The sequence below is a fragment of the Arvicanthis niloticus genome, chromosome 4 (genome assembly GCF_011762505.2).
Source record: "Arvicanthis niloticus isolate mArvNil1 chromosome 4, mArvNil1.pat.X, whole genome shotgun sequence".
In the NCBI taxonomy this organism is placed as follows: Eukaryota; Metazoa; Chordata; class Mammalia; order Rodentia; family Muridae; genus Arvicanthis; species Arvicanthis niloticus.
In genome coordinates, this window is record NC_047661.1 from 112,047,801 (window position 1) to 112,068,489 (window position 20,689).

The 20,689-nt window shown below is 42.0% G+C and overlaps 1 protein-coding gene across 1 annotated transcript in view; it reads left to right on the forward strand.

Moving 5' to 3' along the window:
* The window catches only part of Manba (mannosidase beta), a 50,441-nt gene that overhangs the window by 26,726 nt on the left and 3,026 nt on the right, over positions 1-20,689 (forward strand). The window contains exons 7-10 of the mRNA XM_034500838.3: positions 484-648; positions 15,696-15,840; positions 18,751-18,893; positions 19,715-19,972. Coding sequence (XP_034356729.2) covers positions 484-648; positions 15,696-15,840; positions 18,751-18,893; positions 19,715-19,972 — 711 coding nt within the window. The remainder of the gene's footprint in view (positions 1-483; positions 649-15,695; positions 15,841-18,750; positions 18,894-19,714; positions 19,973-20,689) is intronic.

Consider the following 20,689-nt stretch of genomic DNA (forward strand, 5'->3'; position numbering starts at 1 on the left):
TGGCCTAGAAGGCCAGCACTCGGGAGGCAGGTGAATCAGTTCAGTGTCATACATACGTGGAGAAGATGCTGTGAGTGCCATAGAGGTTCCAGTCTCAGAAAACCAAAGGTCAACAACAACAGGAAGAAGGGATGAGTGATATGTGTTTTAATGAGCAGAATAATGTTTTGGTACTCCAGGCTTTTAAGAGAAACAATGCAACTTTCTAGGTGTGAAAGCAGACCGCTATTACCAAATCGGATCCTACCTTGCACAGGCTGACCTTTACCAGTAATAACAGAAATGACAGGCTGGAGAGATGGCTCAGTGGTTAAGAGCACTGACTGCTCTTCCAGTGGCCCTGAGTTCAGGTCCCAGCACATTTTTCTTTACTGTTTGGAATTAATACCACAGAACAATTCCTAAGTTCTTTCCCGATGTGTAGAGCACTTTCCAGGAATGTACTACGGCTAAGGTCTGTGACCCTCTTTCTTTTTTCACAAGGTCTCAACTCAAGAGGACTGGTCTTACAACAGCCGCTTCTCCCTTCATCGGCAGCATCATCAAAATGGCAACATTGAAATGCTCCACCAGGTTAAGCTGCATTTCAAACTCCCCGAAAAGAAAGACCCGTTAAGCACTTTTAAAGATACTATCTACCTTACTCAGGTAAGCCATTCTTAGTATGGCGCTGATAGGCTTCTACACCATGCAGATTTGGTAGCCTTTGTATGGCAGAAAAAATGTTTTGGTTTGCATGCTCTTGTTAAGGTTGTTGTTTTCTTCACAATACAGATGAGGCAACCTATAAAACCTGTATCTAATTTTTTACTTGGTTTCTCCTCACAAGAGCAGCTTATGAAATTCTAAAATTGTGTATTAAATGTGTTTGTTGTTTAAGATTAGTGTAAAGGTCCAGCAGTGAAGGCAGTAGCAGAATCTCCTATTGGGACAGAAATAGACTCACACACAATATGGTTACCTGGTGTTTGACTCTGCAGCCTGGCAGCTCGGGTAGAAAACCGCAGAGTCATTGATGAAGTGTTCTGGACCGAGAAGATAGTTTTACAGGAAGATGGGAGTCTCCATGTATACAGATCACTCTCAGCATTGACCTGAGATTCAAATGAGAGGGTCTGGAGCACAGCTATGCTTACATGCTCCAGGCTTTGGATTTGATCCCTGAGACAAAGAAAATGAAGCCGCTGAAATAAGGAAGCAACACAATAACCATCTTGGGGAGAACACAAGACAATGTCTTTAAGACTTAGAGACAGGCAAAGAAGAGTTCTTACAGCTTGAGGACACTAACCATGGGAAAAATGCTGATAAATTGTACTTCACTAAAATCATTGGCTTTTGAATTATTATTATTATTTTTTAAAGCACTACCAAGAAAGAGAAAAAGGCAAGCTATAGATTGAGGACCAATGTTTACAGTCATTTATATGTAATTGGTCTGGCCTGACTCTTTCATCATGTCTGTTGCTTACCAAATAAATCATGTCTAATTCAAACCTGAGCCTTCAGGCACAACCTAGCTCTTTCCCCCTAGATAATAGAAGAGTTATCTATTCCACACAGACAACTTGGGTGCCCTTAAAGAATCAGTTTCTCAAGACCTGGCATCAAATGCTCGACAAATACATGCTAGGGGCAAATGAGGGCAGTAGAGGGGGCTGTAAGCTCAGGGGTTGGTGAAGACTGAAGTCACCTCCTGGTGTAGGTGGTCCGTGAGAGGCCCTGCTGGTGCCTGTCATGCAGTTTAGTTTAGTCAGCTTCGGGAGTGGTAGTGTGAATCACAGATTAAGAGAGCATGCTGGGTGTTTGGCCATTTGGAACAGATATAACCAGAGAAGAAAGGAGAAGAGACTTTGGAAGGCTGGGAGAACTGGAGGCAGAAGAACCCACTCGTTACTGTGAGACGAAGCAGGGAAGGAATATATAAGTTTACGAGGAAGCTCTGTGCAAAGCCTTCTCTGTTCAAGCTTTTGATAGTTACAAATTTGTTCAGCTAATGGAATCTTACAAAGTGACGTGGGCACACATCCTGTTCTTCAGAACCTTATGAATGACTAATAAGAAAAGAGAACAGTGTGTGGGATTGGGAGCTTAGAGAGGATGAACCAGAGAAAGAATACACGGACTCTCCTCCCTTCCTCCCTGCTTCTTTGCTCCCTGTCATTTAAACAGGCTTTGATGAGAATTGTACATAAGATTTCTCCATCCCTGCATCGTCCCCGTCGGTGCTTCCTTGCTTTTGCCCTGTTCCCTCTCACCTGGCAAGGCCTGGCTTTCAGTTCCAGGATTTCTTAAATTAATTACTTACTTGGCAGGTTTTGTTTGGTTTTAGTCTGGTGATGGCCGACCACCTTGCTAGGGTGGGTATTCCCGTGGACAGGGAGAGAAGGAGGAGGTGGGGAGTGTAGGGAGAAAGGTAGAGACAGAAAAAGGAAGAGCAAAGCAGCAGATCAGTCCCATTGAGCTCCCATCTAGTTTAGACTTAGAAAGCATCAAGGCAGAGTGCAAAACCGCGTGGGAGCAACTCCAGTTCTGAACCAAGGCTTACTTGAATACAAATGCTGCATGTTCAGGCAAACCTCGTCACTACTAAAACACACAAGCAGAGAACTCCACTGGTGCCCGTCTGCCTCTGCTGTCTTGATTAGTACTCCCTACACTTAGATTTCAACACAACCCAGCTCCACTTGCTTTCTCAACACACTTCTGTGAAAGTTGCCTAAGCTGATAATACAATGAGCGTGTATTCTTCTGTATTGTGCTGGGCTGTTTCACCGTGGGAATAAATCACACTGCGTATAGTTTCCCTCCTACAGGACACTTCTGTTGTTTCTAGCTGCAGGCTGTTATGAGTAACGCTGCTATGGACAGGATTTTCGATGACGATTAGTAGACAAATGTACTTGCTTAGGTATATCGCTGATTTCCAAGGAAGCCGAGTATTTAGCTTTGACAGAAGCTGTCAGAAACCTTCCCAGAGTGGTTAAACAAACCGACACATTGTCGAACCGTGTTTTACAGTTCCAGCTAGCTCACTGTCTTTTCAGCAGCTGGTGCTGTCAGTCTTTGATAATGGGAATTCTGGTGGGCATGTGTTTTAAGTGGCTTAATTTTCATTTGCTTCGTTAAAAAATGAGATTAAAGAGCTGGAGAGGTGGTTCAGCCATTAAGAGCACTGGCTGCTCTTCTAGAGGGCCCAGGTTTGATTCTCAGCACCCAGTGGCTGCTCATAACTCCAACTCCAGGGAATCTAGTGCCCTCTTCTGGCTTTTGTGTGTGGCACCAGGCACACACATGGTATACAGACACACATGCAGGCAAAGTACCCATACATATCATATAAAAAATTTTTAAAGAATGTGACTAAGTACTTTTCTTTTTCTTTTTTGGGTTTTTCCCAGATGGGTTTTTCTATGTATCCTTGGCTACCCTAGAACTCACTCTGTAGACAAGGCTGGCCTTAAATTCAGAGATCTACCTATCTGTGTCTCCCAAGTGCCAGGATTGAAGGCATGTGGCACCACTGCCCTGCAGAGCATAGTAACCATTTGGGTAGCTTTATTAGTGAAGTGTTTGTTTGTTCAAGATTTCTACTTATGTTATTTGTTTTATAGATAGTCTTACCTAGGATAACTCTTATCAGATACATGAATTACAGCTAGGAGTATTTCTCAGTGACACAGCACTTTCCTGATATGCTCTGGCTTCCATTCCAAGTGCCATAGGAAAGATGTGTGTGTGTGTGTGTTTTTCGTTGAGGGAAATGAAGGAGTGTTTGCTAACATAGCACATGGCATATATTAGAATCTTTTCAAGTCATCATGTGATTTAATAATCAGGCAATCAAGATTCCTCTGAGTGTCTACTAAATGTCTGATGCTTGGCCACAGAATGTTTTGAACTGTTTCCCATGGAATTCTAACATCTCCAGACATTGTATTAGTTATGTGTATCATAAAGTAGATTTTTGTTTAGTTTTTTATTGTGGCAATATTGAGAGAATTAAACCCAAGGCCTCATGCATGCTAGGCAAGCCCACTGAGCTACAGAAACAGACACTATTTGATCTCATGCCTGAGGAAACAGAGGTTCAGAAGAGAGCAATGTTTTTTGCTCAAGAACTCACATCAATGACTAGGACAAAATTCCACTTTTTAAATTATTTGTGTGAGATTCCACCACCTTACAGTTGAGAACATAGAAGTTGTGCAACTATTGAGGCACAGCTGACTCATTAGTCTCCAGAACCCTACTGAAGCACTAGAGAAGATGACAGTGACGGTTCTTTGGAAAGATCAACAAAATGGATAATGTTTTGGATAGACTAGATGGACTAGTCTAGTGAAGAGTCACACGACCAAATCAGGAATGGAGGAGGAAATAGAACCTTGTAGGAGTAGCAATGATTGTAAGGGAAAATTATGAACAGCTGTGATGAGGAATGTAAAGAAACTTATAAAAAAAATGAATGTATTACTAGTGAAATGGTGAAAAACTGACCCATGAAGAAGTAGAGTATTTGATTAGACCTATCACAACTAACCAAGTGGGGTTTATCCTCACTTAATTTACGGTCATTTCAATTTGTGATGAGCTTATATCAATGAAACATCGTCATAAGTCAAAGATAATCTTTATTTTATCCTCTTGGGCATTATTAAAACTGGTATCGTTTACTTAGTTTCACTTTAAATTATTTAAACTCACTCGTTTGTGGCTATTTTATAAAAATAAAATGGATATTTTTATTTTGATCTTATGCACTATGAACTTGAAAAGAGCCTCATTCCTTAGCTCTAGCAAGATTTTCCTTTACTCTTGAGTGCATCCCATAGAAGATCAAGTCACCAGGCAGCAAATAGCAATAGTTTCATGTCTGTTTCCCTTCTGGATGTCTGGCTTCCTTTACTCACAAACGCTCTGGCTGGGATGTCCAATAGAACACTGAATACAAGTATACTGGATCCAATTTTATTCTGTTTCTGTGACAAACTCTATCATAAAAAGCAACTTAGGGGACAAAAGGCTTTATTTGATTTATACTCCCAGGTCATCGTTGAGTAAAGCCAGAGCAGGAATCAAGCAAGGACTTGAAGCAGAAGAAGCCTTGGAGAAATGGTGCTTGCTGGCTCACTCATAGACTCAGACCTAGTTAGCAAGCTTTCTTATTTAACATAGAATTACCTGCTTAGGGGTGGTGCCACCACAAGGGCTTGTGCCCTTCCTCAACAATAGATAATGGAGACAAACCCCCACAGACATGCTTCTGCAAGATAATCTGATTAAACAATTCTTCAATCAAGTCTTTCCTCTCAGATGACCCTATGCTGTGCCAAGTTGACAATTAAAGCTACCTACCTACCAAACACCTCACCTACCAAGTATCATATGTCAGCCACATTACAATTGGCTGCAACCATCAGCTGTTTACTGTTCTGACCCTATGAGCTTATGGTTTCATGGGAAGAGGAGGTTATTATACCACATAGTATTAGCATCAGGAAAAAAATAAAAATTCAAAATTGGAGGATCAGTTTCTGCTGAGTATACAGTATCTTCATCATTACAAAATTGAAGAATCATAAATCAAACCACTGTTATCAGGGACTATCTGTACTTGGACATATAGTTCAACAAAGAGGCACAAGGTTTTCAAATTGACCAGTGCCCCCCAAAAAAACCTGGTTGAAGGTAATGAAATAATTAAACAACTCTTAGAGTTCATAAATCAGCGGGCTTAATTGTTAAGATGACAGCACTCTGAGTAGACCTACTGATTCAATATTGGTTCAATGTTGGTCAATATTTCTACTATTCTTTTTTATTTTTTTAAACGGGCACATAGATTCCAAAATTCATCTGGAAATGCAAGATATCCAAATAGTCAGCTTTTTCAATAGTTTTGAAAAAGAAGAGAGTTAGAGAACTCACACTTCTAATATTAAAACTCACAGTGAAGCTGCTGCATTAAGACTGGCACACAGTCAATCAGCAGACTGGAAGCCTAGAAATAAATGTGCTCTCTATGGTTAGTTGAAATCTTTAAATTAAAATTAAGTTTTTGTTTTCTTTCAATTGACAAATAAAAATTGTGTATAATTATGGAATGCAACATTTTATATATAGTAATAATTAATCTCAATTGTCAACTGGGGCATGGGCCCCTGGGCATTCTTGTGGCAAGTGACCTTGACTGGGTTCATTGAGGTGGGAAGACACGTTCTGTGGTTGGTACTGTTTCTTGGGCTGCGAAGTTAGGCTGTGTAAGTAGAGAAAGTGAGATGAGCACAGGCATCAGTCACCTTCTGCTCTGGCTTTTGCATGAGTATGACCATCTGCCCTAAGCTTCTGTAGCTATGACCTCCCACCATAGTGACCTGTGAACTAGAACTATGAGCCAAAGTAAACCATTTCTCCCTTAATGTGCCTCTGCCACACCAGCAAGAAAAGTGGCCAGGACACCCATGGAGTGTCAAAACCAAGCTATTAAACATATGCATGTTCTCACATATGTATCTTTTTTTTTTTTTTGAGGTAATAACACTGAATCTGCTTTCTTAGCATTTTTGAAATATGTAATATACTCTTATTAAATATTGTCTTTTCTACAACAGATCTCTTGGGTTTAAATTCTAACTGAAATTGTGTGTCTGCATCTTTCCTCTCTCCCAGCCTCTGCTAACCATTCTATTCTCTGCGTCTATGGGTTGAGCTTTTTACAGCTTCACATATAAGCGTTTTTAGTATCACTTTTCTTCTGAAGCTGGCTTGTGCTCTACTTAGGTTTTTATTGCTGTGATAAAACTTCATGATCACTAGCAACCTGAGGAGGTTTGGCTTTCAATTTGAGCTCACCATGAAAGGAAGTCAGGGTAAGGAGCTCTGGGTAGGAGCCTGGAGTCAGAGACTGAAGCAGAGGCCATGGAGGGACACTGCTTACTGGCTTGCTCCCCATAGCTTGCTCAACCTGTTAATTAATTACTTATTTACACCCCAACCACAGTTTCCCCTCTCTTTCCTCCCACCAGTCCTTCCTCCCACTCCCTGGCCCATCTGTTTCTGTTCAGAAAAGGCCAAGACCATCTGCCCAGGGTGGCACTGCACACAGGAAACAGGACCCTTCCTTATCAATCACCAATCAAGAACATGACCCATGAGCTTGCCTTCAGGCCAATCTGATGGAGACAGTCCCTCAGTTGAGATTCCCTCTTACCAGATATGTTTAGGTTTGTGTCAAATTGTCAAAAGCTAGCCAGCATAGCTGGTTTACCTTACTGCAATATCCCCCAGGTTGATTAACATTGTCAAAAGTGACACACTTTTCTTCTTTCTACTGGATACATAACCCACGTTTTTCTTACCTATTCGTTTATCGACAAGGCTCTTAGGTTGGTTCTATTTTGGCTCTTAATAATAACACTGTACAGGGCTGGAGAGATGGCTCAGAGGTTAAGAGCACCACTGCTCTTCCAGACATTCTGAGTTCAATTCCTAGCAACCAACCACATGGTGGCTCACAGCCATCTACAATGTGATCTGATGCCCTCGTCTGGCATACAGGCATATTCAATAAAAGAAAAAAAGTGTAAAAAAAAATAATACTATACAGAACATGATATGTAGGTATCTTTGATAAACTAATTTAATTTTTTTTGGATCTAAACCTATCACTGTATCTATTAAACTGTACTGGAGCCCTATTTTAAAATTTTTGAGGACCTTCTATAGTGTTTTCTAGTTTCCATTCCCAAGACAATGAAAAGGGCTGGAGGGGGATAGAACTTTCAACACATGGTTCTGGAACAGGTATATATTTAAATGCAAAAAAATAAATGTGGACTCCTAATTCATGCCACACATAAGGTTAACAAAAATGTATCAAAGGCTTAAACATGAGACTCAAAACTAGAGAGGAAAATACACGTACAGAAGGGCAAACATGACACGCTCTGCTTGGATGTGATCTACAAGAACCCGAGTTCTTACCTTCCCTGCAGCCTCGCTGATTCTGACCCCAAGGGTCTCCACTGTAGCTTCCGATTTGATCTTACAGTTCCATATGTGACCCTACCAGGGGCTACTTTCATGGACTCTGACTTTCCAACACACCACCCATTTTCCTGTTTTTCTTCAGGTTTCCTTTGAAACCTCACTAGAACCTCATTGGTACAATTAGGAATAAGTATGCTCTAATTGTATTTTGAGAGAAAAGTTCTACTTTAATAGGAAGAGTGATATGTAGAAGGAGCTAAGTGGGAAGGAGTACTGAGAGGAAGAGATGGAACAAGGAGAGAAGATGAAGAAGAGGAGAAGCTAGGTGATGAGAGAGAGAAAGAGGGGGGGGGGGACATGGAGGCAGATGTTCACATGTCTCCACCAGTCAAAGATAGTTTTTATATCTAGGCTGGGTGTTGGGTTACGCTTCTGATTGAGCATTACCAAACTTATAAATCCTTTGATTAACATTTAAAAAAATCGTATAAAAGCAAAAAGGAAAGGGGGGGCATGGGACAGGGGTGTTCTAGGGAGGGGAAATGTGGAAAGGGGATGGCGTCTTAAATGTAAATAAAATATAAAATAAAAAAAAAGAATATGCAGACCAAAAAAAAAAAAAGAAACCTCAACCCTGTAACTCTTACATTTTGCCTGCAAAACCAGCGACACAGGGAGAAGTCAAGGTCTGCTGCTGGTGTGAGTTGTTCTTGGGCCAGTGGAGTCACAGGTGCAGTGGTTTCTGAATGTCCTGTTGCCCTAGGCAACCACGAGTAAGCAGAGCCTGAAAAGCCCCTTCTCAGGACACTTCCCTTGAACTACTGAGCCTGCGGTGGGCGGGGCCACTTTCCGTACTGTTCCAGTAGAGTACCCTTGGCTTATTTTCTCCCTCCTTGTACATCTTTGACAGAAAGATTGTGCTTGTTTCTTTTCTGGTTAAGCTTCAGTTATTTTAAAGTCTTGCTTCTCTGCTCGTCCTTGCTTTAGATCTGTACAATGGGACTAAGTAGTGAGCGATGCCTATGTCATGGTCTAAATGCCGTGTTGCTTAGGGTTGTTCCCTTTGCCAGATAAGCTAACCTGTCTCCCACGAAGTCTCAGGAATGGACGATGTGCATCCAACTCTTTGCCACAACACTGCTAATTCCCAGCTCAGCTCTCACTTCTGGCTGAAACCTCATCAGTCCCTGGCTCTTCCGTTCCATGTTCTGTTTTGATTTCTGAGTTCTTGCCAGATTTTCCCATTAAACTCTGCCTACTGCTTATCAGGTCCCCTCCCCCAGCCTATTCTCCCCGAACTTTATGCAAACAAGTTCAAATTCAAAAGTTTCCCTGTAGCATCTCTGCTATAGCAATGACCACCTAGCTGCTCTGTGCCTCCTCCCCACCGCCGCCTTTTTTCATTAGTTTTTCATCAATAAATATCTAGAATGAAATATCTAGAATGATAATATCTAGAATTTAAAAACCTTAGGAAGAGAAAGGCTCTTTTAGTTTGATGTTTTAAAGGTTTTAGTCTGTGACTGGCTGGACCCATTGCTTTAGGCCTATGCCAGCCCATCATGGCAGAAACTCACCAAATTAAAGCGCTCAGCTCAAGGAGCAGGAAGTGAAAGGGGTGAGCTCCACAGTCCTCTTTGAGGGACTTACCTCCAATGGTCCTAAGACTAGGCCTTATGTCTTAACATTTTTAACAGCTGCCTAGTATGGAGTTGGGGACCAAACCCTTAAGCCCTTGAGATGTTTATCTAAACCACACAATGATCTTAAACGTTATTCCTGGGTACTAATACCTGGCCTAGGTAAACCCTGACTCATGTTATTTGCTTGGCACGATCTGAATCTAGGTTGTGCTACTTTCTGCTAGAGTCTGAAGTGCTCAAGAGCCGTGGTTATTTTCTTTCATGCTGATTTCTTGTATGATGGACTCCTGGACAGAGAACCTTTCAGAGAGCAAGGGTGTTAAGAGATCTACTAACTGTGGAATGGAGAGATGGCTCAGCAGTTAAGGGCACTTGTTGCTCTTGCACAGGACCTGGGTTTGATTTCCAACACCCGTGTGGTGGTTCACAACCATCTGTAACTCCAGCTACCAGGGATCTGATGCCCTGTTTTCGTGCATGCAGATAAAACATTCACACATAAAGCAAAATATGAATAAATCTAATAAGTAAAAATAAAGATTTAAAAAAGAGATCTGCTTTAATTTTTAATATTTTTAAAGTTTGAAAATTCTTAGGGATTTATGATATTTACCTAATTATGCTAGAAAAATAAATTATAACACTGACGCTAATGTTAGAATGGATTACAGAAATAACTATGTTGTAAGTAGCAATGAACATATATATGATTTAAATGTTGAAAGCAAATATTTTATAGAAATTGACCAATAATTTAAATAGCTGAGAATAATGATTATGAAGGCTTGTGGAGCTGGGGTGTCACTGATGCCTGAGTTCTTGCTAAGCATATGTGAGGCCCTGGGTGTATTAGCTACTTTTTATATTGCTATGGAAAAAACACTGTCACTAAAGCAGCTGATAAAATACAGCATTTAATTTGAGGCCCATAGTTGCAGAGGGTGGTAGAGTCTATAGTGATCATTGTGGGGATAGCACTGGACAGACAGGCATGGCACCGCAACAGTAGCTGGGAGGTTACTTTGAGACAATATTACATATTTAGGCAATATTAAACCACAAGGGGAAAAGAGAACCTAATTGGAAATGGTATGAACTTTATTAAACCTCGAAGCTCACCTCTAGTGGCACACTTCCTCTAGCAAGGCCACACCTCCTACTCCTTCCCAAACAGTTCCACCAACTTCCAAAACACTTTCAAACATATGAGCCGATGGGGGCCATCTCATTCAAACTACCACACTGGGCTTGGTACGCAGAAACAAACAAAAATAAAACAATAAAAATAAGTATCTATTGAGGACTGTGGTGAATGGCATATGCTGGCTCTAATTCAAGATAATTAAATTTCATTTAAGTGATAATAACCTCAGCAGGAGAAACAAAACCCACCCATGAATTAACACATGGGAGGAGCTAAGTTTGGCAAGGTTGTTACCAGTTTATGGCAACATCCTTATCAAAGCAAACATCAATATAAAACTAGAGCATTGAACTTTGTCTCATACACACAAATACACATACGTATGTACACACATACCCACCCACCTGCATACACACACACACACACACACACACACACACACACACACACACACACACATTTGTTTGAGGGTCTTGTTCATTTTTTGTTATTTGAGACAGTACCATAGGGAGCTCAGGATGGCCTTGAGTTTCTTCTCTTCCTGCTTCCATCTCTAAACGCTGGAATTTTATTCATGCACAATTGTTTCCAAGCTTATGTTGCCATATATTATTATCAAAAGAGACAGCACAAGGGAGGAAAAATGAGAACGGAAATACTGGCCCTTGTATTTAAAGAATAAAGGTTGCCGGGTGATGGTGGAGCACACAGTTAATCCCAGCCCTTAGGAGGCAGAGTCAGGTGGATCCCTGAAAGTTTAAGGCCAGCCTGGTCTACAGAACGAATTCCAGGACAACCAGGACTATACAGAGAAAACGCAGAAAAAAAAGATTAAATGTTAGAAAGCATTTTTTCTAACACCCTGTATTTGAAACACACAGAAGCACACAGACTGTGACACACACCACACACACATATCTACATATGTGTATATGTGTGTATATATTTGTGTATATATATATATATATATATATATATATATATATATATAGTGAGAATAACTAGCTTGAGTTACAATATATGTTAATAAGATTACAAATGATCTTAGAGCCAGGTGACCCTCTCCTGAAAAAAAATTAAATTTCCCATGAACAAAAAGAAAAGCATGCTAGCTCCATCAAAGCCATAAGGAAAACATCTAGTTGCGGCATTTTAAGAGTTAGCTAAACACTAGCCATTCTTTATAGTTCATACTTCGTCCTGAAAGCTTTTTCTCTGCCTGATGTAGGCGATCTCTTGTACTGATACCTTGTATTATGCACATTCCTCTGGTGTTTGGTTTTCTCTTATATATAAATCTAAGGAAAGTTGCATCTCTCCCAGATGCCTTGAATGGGTGCTTCTTCCATGCTGTAACTCATGGGTCAAGGCTGATTCTGATCTCAGGGCCATTCTTAGAGTGCTGTGCTCCTTAACTTTGTTGGCATGTGAGGAATGGTCCAGCCTTCAGGGATACTTTGAGTCCAGGGTGTTCTGGAATCTAAAGTTGTTTCTTAGGGGCACAATGGAGACTCCGTGCACCTCTGGTGAGCCCTTCACACCATGAGTGACTCATGAATCTCAGGGTGAGAAGGGGTTTCTGGTGAATCAGGGCATTGGATGTATAAGCTACATTGGCGGGAGCTTTAATTGATGCTGTCCCCAGAGACCACATGTAGCATAGCTGAAAGGGCATCATTTGGAAGTTCAGTGATTTAAATGAATCTTGAAACCTAATAGGTTACTTTCCATGCTGATGGAAGGTTAAAATTTTCATTGTTTGTGTGTGTGTGTGTGTGTGTGCATTTGTGTTCATATGTGTGCATTTGTATGTATATAGGAGCATGTGTGTGTGGCTGTTGACACAAAGTGTCTTTCTCCATTACTCTTGACTTTACTGAGAAATCTTCTGCTGAACAGAGAGCTTACCAATGTTAGCTTGCTCCGAGGATTCCCCGTTTCTGTTCCCACGTGCTAGGATTCCTGGCAGCATTTACTTGAGCACCAGGGATCCCAAGTTCAGCCCCCACACTTGCATGACAAGTGCTTTATTCACTGAACCTCCCCCCAGCCCCGAGCTTAAGATATTTATTGGGCATAGAATGATATTTAGTATAGACCCAAGACCCAATACACCCTCCCCATCTATCTCCACTGAGATTTCACTTTCTGGCTGCTTCTTATGTAGCAGAGGATGGCCTTGTCAGGCATCAATGGGAGGAGAAGCCCTTGGTCCTGGGAAGGCTTGATGCCCCAGTGTAGGGGAGTCTGAAGGCGGGGGAGGCGAGAGTGGGTGGGTGGGGGGAATACCCTCATAGAAGCAGGGGAGGGGGATGGAATAGGGGGTTCCAGGAGGAGGAAATCCGGGAAAGGGGATAACATTTGAAATGTAAATAAAGAAAATATCCAATAATAAAAAAAGAAATTCTCGAAATTGCTTTACAAAGTTGGTTAGGTACTGCAACTCAATACACTGGCAGATACTTTACTCCAGGGACCCAGATTCTCCGTGCATAGGTATCGAAGTCTCAAAGGAGATAAATCCTGCTCTGTTTAGTTCAGATAAGAGTGGTATTTTTTTTTTTTTTTTTACAAGGAACTTGGCTAGAGATTCTGAGTCAAACTGCAGATTAGCTTGACTGACAGAAAGAATTCTTTGGTCTATTTTTTTTTTTCTTTCATCTCCTAAGGTATTTTTAGAGGAACACATTCCAAGTGTACACTGTGGTCATTCTGATCTGTCACAAATGCTGTTTGCTGCAGAGATCTGTTTTTACTGTCCTGTGTAGCACTCTCTGGCTGTCATTGCTGTCAGCTCTAGGAGCCTGGCTCAGAATGGGAAGGCTGTATCTTAATCAGCTAAGACACACACACACACACACACACACACACACACACACCTTAATCACACACACATACACACATGTACACACACAAAACTTAATCACACACACAACTTAATCACACATACAACTTAATCACACACATAACTTAATCACACACACATGTACACACACACACACACCCACACACAACTTAATCACACACACACACACACACACACACACACACACACACCTTAATCACACACACATACACACATGTACACACACAAAACTTAATCACACACACAACTTAATCACACATACAACTTAATCACACACATAACTTAATCACACACACATGTACACACACACACACACCCACACACAACTTAATCACACACACATACACACACATGCACACACACAAAAGTTAATCACACACACAAAACTTAATCACACATACAACTTAATCACACACATAATCATACACACATGTACACACACACACACACACACACACACACCCCTCTTCAATAGAAGCTTCAGCAGTGATGTCTCCCTAGATCTATCACGCTAATCCCTAGCCCTGTCTCTGCTCAGAATTCTAATGGCATTTTGGAAATGCAAGTTGGCCACATCTCTCTTCCACCAGACAGCAGCCCAGGACTTCAGTTGCTCTTAGGATACAGCAGAACTCGGCCACGCTTTTCTCTGTTTTTCTAGTCAGGATTAGAATTCCTGCCAGATTCTTCCATTGCTCCAGGCTTTCTATGCTCAGGCCACTTGAGTCTGCTGTCTGTTCTTAGCAAGCCCATGCACTCATGTGAGTGCATAATGGATACGCACGCACACACACACACACACACACACACACACACTGTTCTCTCTGGCTGGAAGGTTCTGTTCTATCCTCTTGGGACAATCCTTACTTTTCTACTAAGCCCCTTTGCTGTATCACACGAGCTCATATCATTGGCCTGTCTTCTATCATGAACATATCCATTGTCTCTATTGGATAACTGTGATGTCACCCTTCTGGAAATGTGTGTCTCTGACTCTCGACCAGTCACCTCATTGTTTCTTTGCATCCAGCCCCTGCCATCTGAAATCTTCTCCCTGGTCTGAGCTTTGTTTATAGAAAGAAGCAATCTGCACTTAGCTTCCTAGTGTCCAGGAAAGCTCCTTTTTTCTTTTTGGAGTGATCCACACCCTGTTCTAAGGTCACTCTGTTCTCTGAGTGAGATCTTGTTGCTCTGACCATCTCGGAGGCTCTCTGACCATCCTCGCGCCCTCCCAAGCAGAATTCCAAGCTAAGACCACAAGGTCCAGCATCAGTGTCAGTAAGAGCGACTGTACATAAGAAGAACCAATTTTCCAGTGGATGATGACAGTCACTAAGGAGCTGCTTAGAGTGTTCCCGTGCCTCTTAAACAAGAACTAAATGTGCTTCACTTGTTGGTAGAAAACCACCCATCCTGCTCTAATGGAGAAATGACAGCCGTAAGAAATTGCAGGTTAATTATCAAAAACCAGGATGTGAGAAGTTAGTCTAGAAAAATAGAGACCGACTGACTTACTCATAACAGCAATGTGGATTTCCTTGTAGCTTTCTTCCTAATAAGAGTTTTCCAGAGTTATGAATGTATGTGCAGAATCTGCTGTTGCAAGACAGCGTGCTGTTCGACCGATACAGCTTTTGTTCCGGAATGACAGTTCTTCTTTCCCTCATTTCCTACACCATCATTGGCTTTCAGGACATCCCATTTCCTCCATCATCTGCTGTTATAACAAATAAAACACCAAGTTCCTCCCCAACCCTGTTGTAGACAGCAGTTTCTCTCATGGCAAGGGACTAGCTCCAGATTTAATGTAGTAAAATTTATTAATTTAATTAATAAAAATAATGCAACTCTAATCAATGCAAGTCCAACTCTCTAGTTTATTCAATTTACTCAAAAAAAAAAAAAAAAAAAAAAAAAACCCAAAAAAAACACCCAGAAACCCAACCAGGCAAGCAAGCAAAGAATCAAACTGCCCCAAGCCTGTAATTTCTGATATCTAGACAGCCTGCATCGAACAGTAACGCCTGTTTGTGACTGCTTCCCTGATCAGGTGATGCAGGCCCAGTGTATCAAAACAGAAACCGAGTTCTACATGCGAAGCCGCAGCGAGATAGTGAAAGGAGAAGGGCACACCATGGGGGCACTGTACTGGCAGTTGAATGATATCTGGCAGGCTCCTTCCTGGGCCTCTCTTGGTAAGTATCTCTTTGTGTGAGAGAAATCAATGCCTGTGTGGAGATGGACTGGGAAAGCACGCAGCCAAAAGAATCAGATTACCTCAAGGAGAACTAGGCCAAAGAGGCTATTCCCTGAACCCTCAGTGAACTCAACAGTCTACCCCAGCAGTCTTTTGGTGAGCCCGCTATTCTCAGCAAAGTCACAGTAGGCTGTGGAGGAGTGGGTTTGCGTATAGAGAGCCCAGGTGTGATAAGGGGTGGAGAGGTGTGTGTATGGACCAAAGGTCAGTATGAGGTGTCTTCATCAATCACTCTGTACCTTACTCTCCTACCTCACCTCAACCCCAGACCTGGAGCTCTCGAGCTCATGGATTCACTGAGGCTGACCAGTCTGCAAGCCCCTAGGATCCCCAGTCTCTCCTCTCCCAGTGCAAGGCATGCTGACGTAAGCAGCTTTTTCATGGGTGCTGAGCATCTGAACTTGCGTGGCAAGCAATTTACCAACTCCCCATCTTCATTTTGTGAACAGTCTCCCAGTCCTCATCACATAGGACTCTGTGTTTATTTAAGAGGTTTTATTTCAGGGCCCAAAGGGCATTTACCTTGTTCTGTGTGGAAGAATTCTGCCGAGCAGAAGGTTGGCTCATGTAAATGACAAAGTGTCCCTCTCGATGAATCTGACTTAATGCTATAAAACCTTCATTACATGCTCCGTCTGTGCCTTGGAAAAGGCAGCAGAGTCAGAAATACAAGTAGGAGCCAGCTCAACGAGCAGTAGGTGACACGCCTGGCATGGAATTTGCGGTTTGAATGATTTCATCTGTATCTCTAAAAAGCTAAGGAGTCATAACGGGTCTCTGACCTTCGGTAGAGGGCATCCTGGGATGCTATAAGGGCAAAGAGTGATGCTGCCGACTGGCAGTCTCTCCGCTCTAATGGTTGTCATATGTCATACACGAGACTGTAGATTTTCCCAGGAGCCATCTCCCACTAGCAGAAAACTTCCCCAGTAAAAATCCAACTGGACTGGCTTGTCTGCACTACGCTTCTCCCACCAATTGCTGCTCTAAGAAAACAGGAACCACCGGGAGTGAGATTTTTCAGGCATGAAATTTTGCAAAACTAGATAGAATTGGGGTCTTATCTTTCATTCACCTCCACAACTTGCACTGTACATCGCATGATCACCTCCCTGTCTCTGTCTCTCCCAGTGTGTTACCACCTCCCTGTCTCTGTCTCTCTCAGTGGAGGCAATTGTGACTCTGTGTTCCAGGCTCTGTCCTAGGTTCCCTCCTGTGCACCATCCCTGAAGCACTCCCTATGATCTGCTTTTGCAAGTGAGAAAGCAGTCCACAGAAGTTAGGCAGCAAGCTCAGTGTTCTGAGGCTTAGCGAGCTTTGGAGGCTGCTTGAATCACTCCAGTTTTCCCTCTTTAAGTACAGTCTATTAATCATTGCACTGTCTTTGATTTATTGCTTCAAAATGGCTTAGTCACCAAATTGCTTTATAATTGACAAAAAAAAAAAAGGATAATCAGGATGTTTTTCTAAAAATCATGCAGCTGGAAAAAATGTTATCTGTTTAGTTAATTAAATCTTTACTTCATTTCCCCCTCCTCCGGACAGTAGCTAACACTATTTTCTAGAAAGCTCATTCCCCGTTTTAACAAAACTAAGATTTATTTTATACATCCACTTCATGGAGAAGGTTTTTTTTTTTTTCTCCACTCTTTTTTCTTTGTCTTGTTCTTCTGCAGAGGTGGTTCTTTATTGGGGAGAATTTTTATTCTCAGACAGATTTTGAGAAAGGAAGAAAATTAAAAGGTGGAATGATAAGCCGTAGTGGTTTGAATAAGTGTACCCCATAGGCTCATGTATTCAAACACTTAGTTCCCTGCTGGGAGTTCTGTCTGGGGAGGTTATGGAACCTTTCTTTTGGCAAAGAAACTTTGTCTCAGGAGGCGGGGCTTTGCGGGTGTATAGCCTTGCCCCACTTCCTGCTTGTTCTCTCTGCTTCCTCTGTGTGGTTAAAATGTGACCAGTTAGCTCCTGCTACCATGCCGTGCCTTCTCCACATTGTAGACTCCCTCTGTGGAACTTTATGCCCAAAGAAATCCTTTCTTTTGAAAGTTACTTTTGGTCATGGTATTTTATAATAGCAGTTCAAATATAACCAATTCTGATATAACCAATTCAAAGGAACCAAAGGAGGTTCAGCCTACTAGACATCTGAACCAGGTGTGGGATTCTACAGAGTTCCGACACTTTCAGATCATATTGGGGAAGGTAGTATTAATTGCCATGGATTTGGATGTTCAATCTGATTCTGAAACAAATGTTTGTTTAGTGCCTGTTTTGCATTGCTTAGAAGATTTTTGTAGCCATGGGAAAAGGGGAATGGAGTCTAGATAATTCTTATGAATGAAAATTTGTGTGTGGTAAAACAGAACACTGGTAACCAGAGCATGTTGGTTTACTCTTGTCACTCCAGCATGAAGAGACTGAAGTTTGAAAGCCTAGGGATTAGGGCCAATCTGGATCTTGATCTCAAACAAAACAGAACAGAACAAAACAAAACAAAACAAAACAAAACAAAAACAATATCATAAGTGCTGAGCTTCCAGAAGCAGGGCTAGCTCTGAGAAAGGCCAGTCTTGGAGTAAGATCTGGGCTCAAGGTGCTGTCCCCAGCATGTGTCAAGTAAGTGCTTGAGTCTTCCTTTGGAAAATAGATAGTTCCTACCTACCTTTATCTTTCTGATGTTGTAAGCTTCTCATGACACAGTCTCCAGAACACCAGGTTCACCCTAATACAAACTCCCTCTCATACACATGCTTCAAAAAATTCTGACAAGCCCAGCTACTGCTCATGTGGCCCCAGCCCCCAGCTGCTTGCTCCTGGTGTCTCTGACTCTCTCGGCTATTTTCAGAGTACGGAGGAAAATGGAAAATGCTGCATTACTTTGCTCGGCGTTTCTTCGCTCCACTGTTGCCAGTAGGTTTTGAAGATGAAGGTGTTTTTTATGTCTATGGCGTGTCAGATCTTCACAAAGACTACCACACAAAGCTCACCGTGAGTTACTTGGATTTTTTTTTTTCCTGTCTCTAAAGTTGAGGGCAACTTTTAGATGACTTCTTTAATTGTTTGGTGATATTCTTTTGGGAATGAACAAAGGAGAAGTTAATCCACCTCGAGATGCTTTTAATATTTGTAGCATATGCATGGCTGTGTAGACATACACTATTCAGGCTAATGTCTGCCGCGTATTATATAACCTGAGCAAAACCGTTATCATCATGGGGATTCAATTCCCTCAGTTGTCAAATAAAACTAGTCTGTCTCCCTTAGTATTATCTATGAAAAATGAATAAAAGAATTACATGAAGAACGGGGCAAAGTGTAAGATTATCACTGTGAGAAGCTGGGAGTAGTCCACATTTCCCAGAAGTGGTTAAAGGGGCGTGGTAAGGTTGAAATCAGTAAAACTATCCAGAACAGGTACATAGAAAAATAAACTTGTGTTGCCAGTTTAAGTCAAGAGGAAGACTTAGAAACCTTTGGATGTCTCCAGTTTAGACAATGCCACTAACAGTAGAAGCAGGTTCCAAACTCCAGAAGACCTGCAGCGTGCCGAGTTCTTGCCATTTTTAATTCTCATGACAGGCAGTAAGGTTTTCAATGTTGTTCTCCTCATTGTATTCATGGAGAAATGGATCCTGGGTAATGGAAGTTGAGTAATGAGTTACGTGGCTAGAGTTTTGAAGGGCGGGAGTGCAAAGGCAAGTGTTCTGGTTGATGGGTTCCACTGTTCTGCTGTCCAGCCAACATTCCTCTCTAAATAGACAAGCAAAAGGGTAAGCAAGAATGGTCCTTGTCATTTTTTTTCTCCCCAGGTGAGGCTCCATCACTGGAGCTCCCTGAAGCCTGTGTGCTCCCTGGTGAATTCAAGTATTGTGATTAAGGCCGGGGAGGCTGTGGTTCTATTCAAGAGTCCGGTGTCTAAGCTGCTGAAGAGATGTAGGGGTTGTACGAGGGAAACCTGTGTGGTTTCCTTTTACCTTTCAACGGACAAAGCACTCTTCAGCCCAACCAACTACCATTTCCTGTCCTCCCTGAAGGATGCTAAAGGGCTGGTCAAGGCCAACATCACTGTAAGTGTCTCTTGTCTGGGGTCCAGTGGCCTGTGGGGTGTTCCTTCTCTTGGGCAAACGAGCAGCTTCCTGGTACTTTACCTTTTAGTACTGTTAGCTTGCGACCTGGGGATGGTCCCTCTCTTCCTACTGGATGCTAAGACTAAGTCATTTTTATTTCTACTTCAGGATTTGTTTGCAATCAGTTTCTGCTACACTGGGGTGCCCTGTTACCTTTCGTTGGTAGGGCTGCAGTGGTGGAGAGGTGGCCTCTACACAGGTTGCATCTCCACTGGGCTCCGGACTCTGTTGTCTGCACGCTATTGCATAAGCTCTGGCTTCCACGATCTCCCAGACGGGCTGCGATCTTGTGTTGCAAGTGAGATAACCAGTGCACTGAGTGTTAGGCAGCAACTCAATGTCCCAGGGCCCAGGAAGAACAGAAAGTGAATCACTCCAGTTTGACTCCAGGATAGTTCATTAACAACTCCTCCTCTGTCTTTGATTCATTGCTTCAAAGTCCCTTAGTCACCAAGTCTCTTTATAATTGACAAGGGGGGAAAAAAAAGAAAAAAAAAAAGGATAATCAGGACACGTGTTTTTTTTCTTCCAAATTAATGCAGCTGGTAAACCTGGCATTGATCTACTTGATTGAAAACCTTTCCTTCCTTTTCTCCCTCCACGTAAAAACAGACAATATTTTTTTCTAGAAACTTTCATTCTCTGTTTAGCCAATTT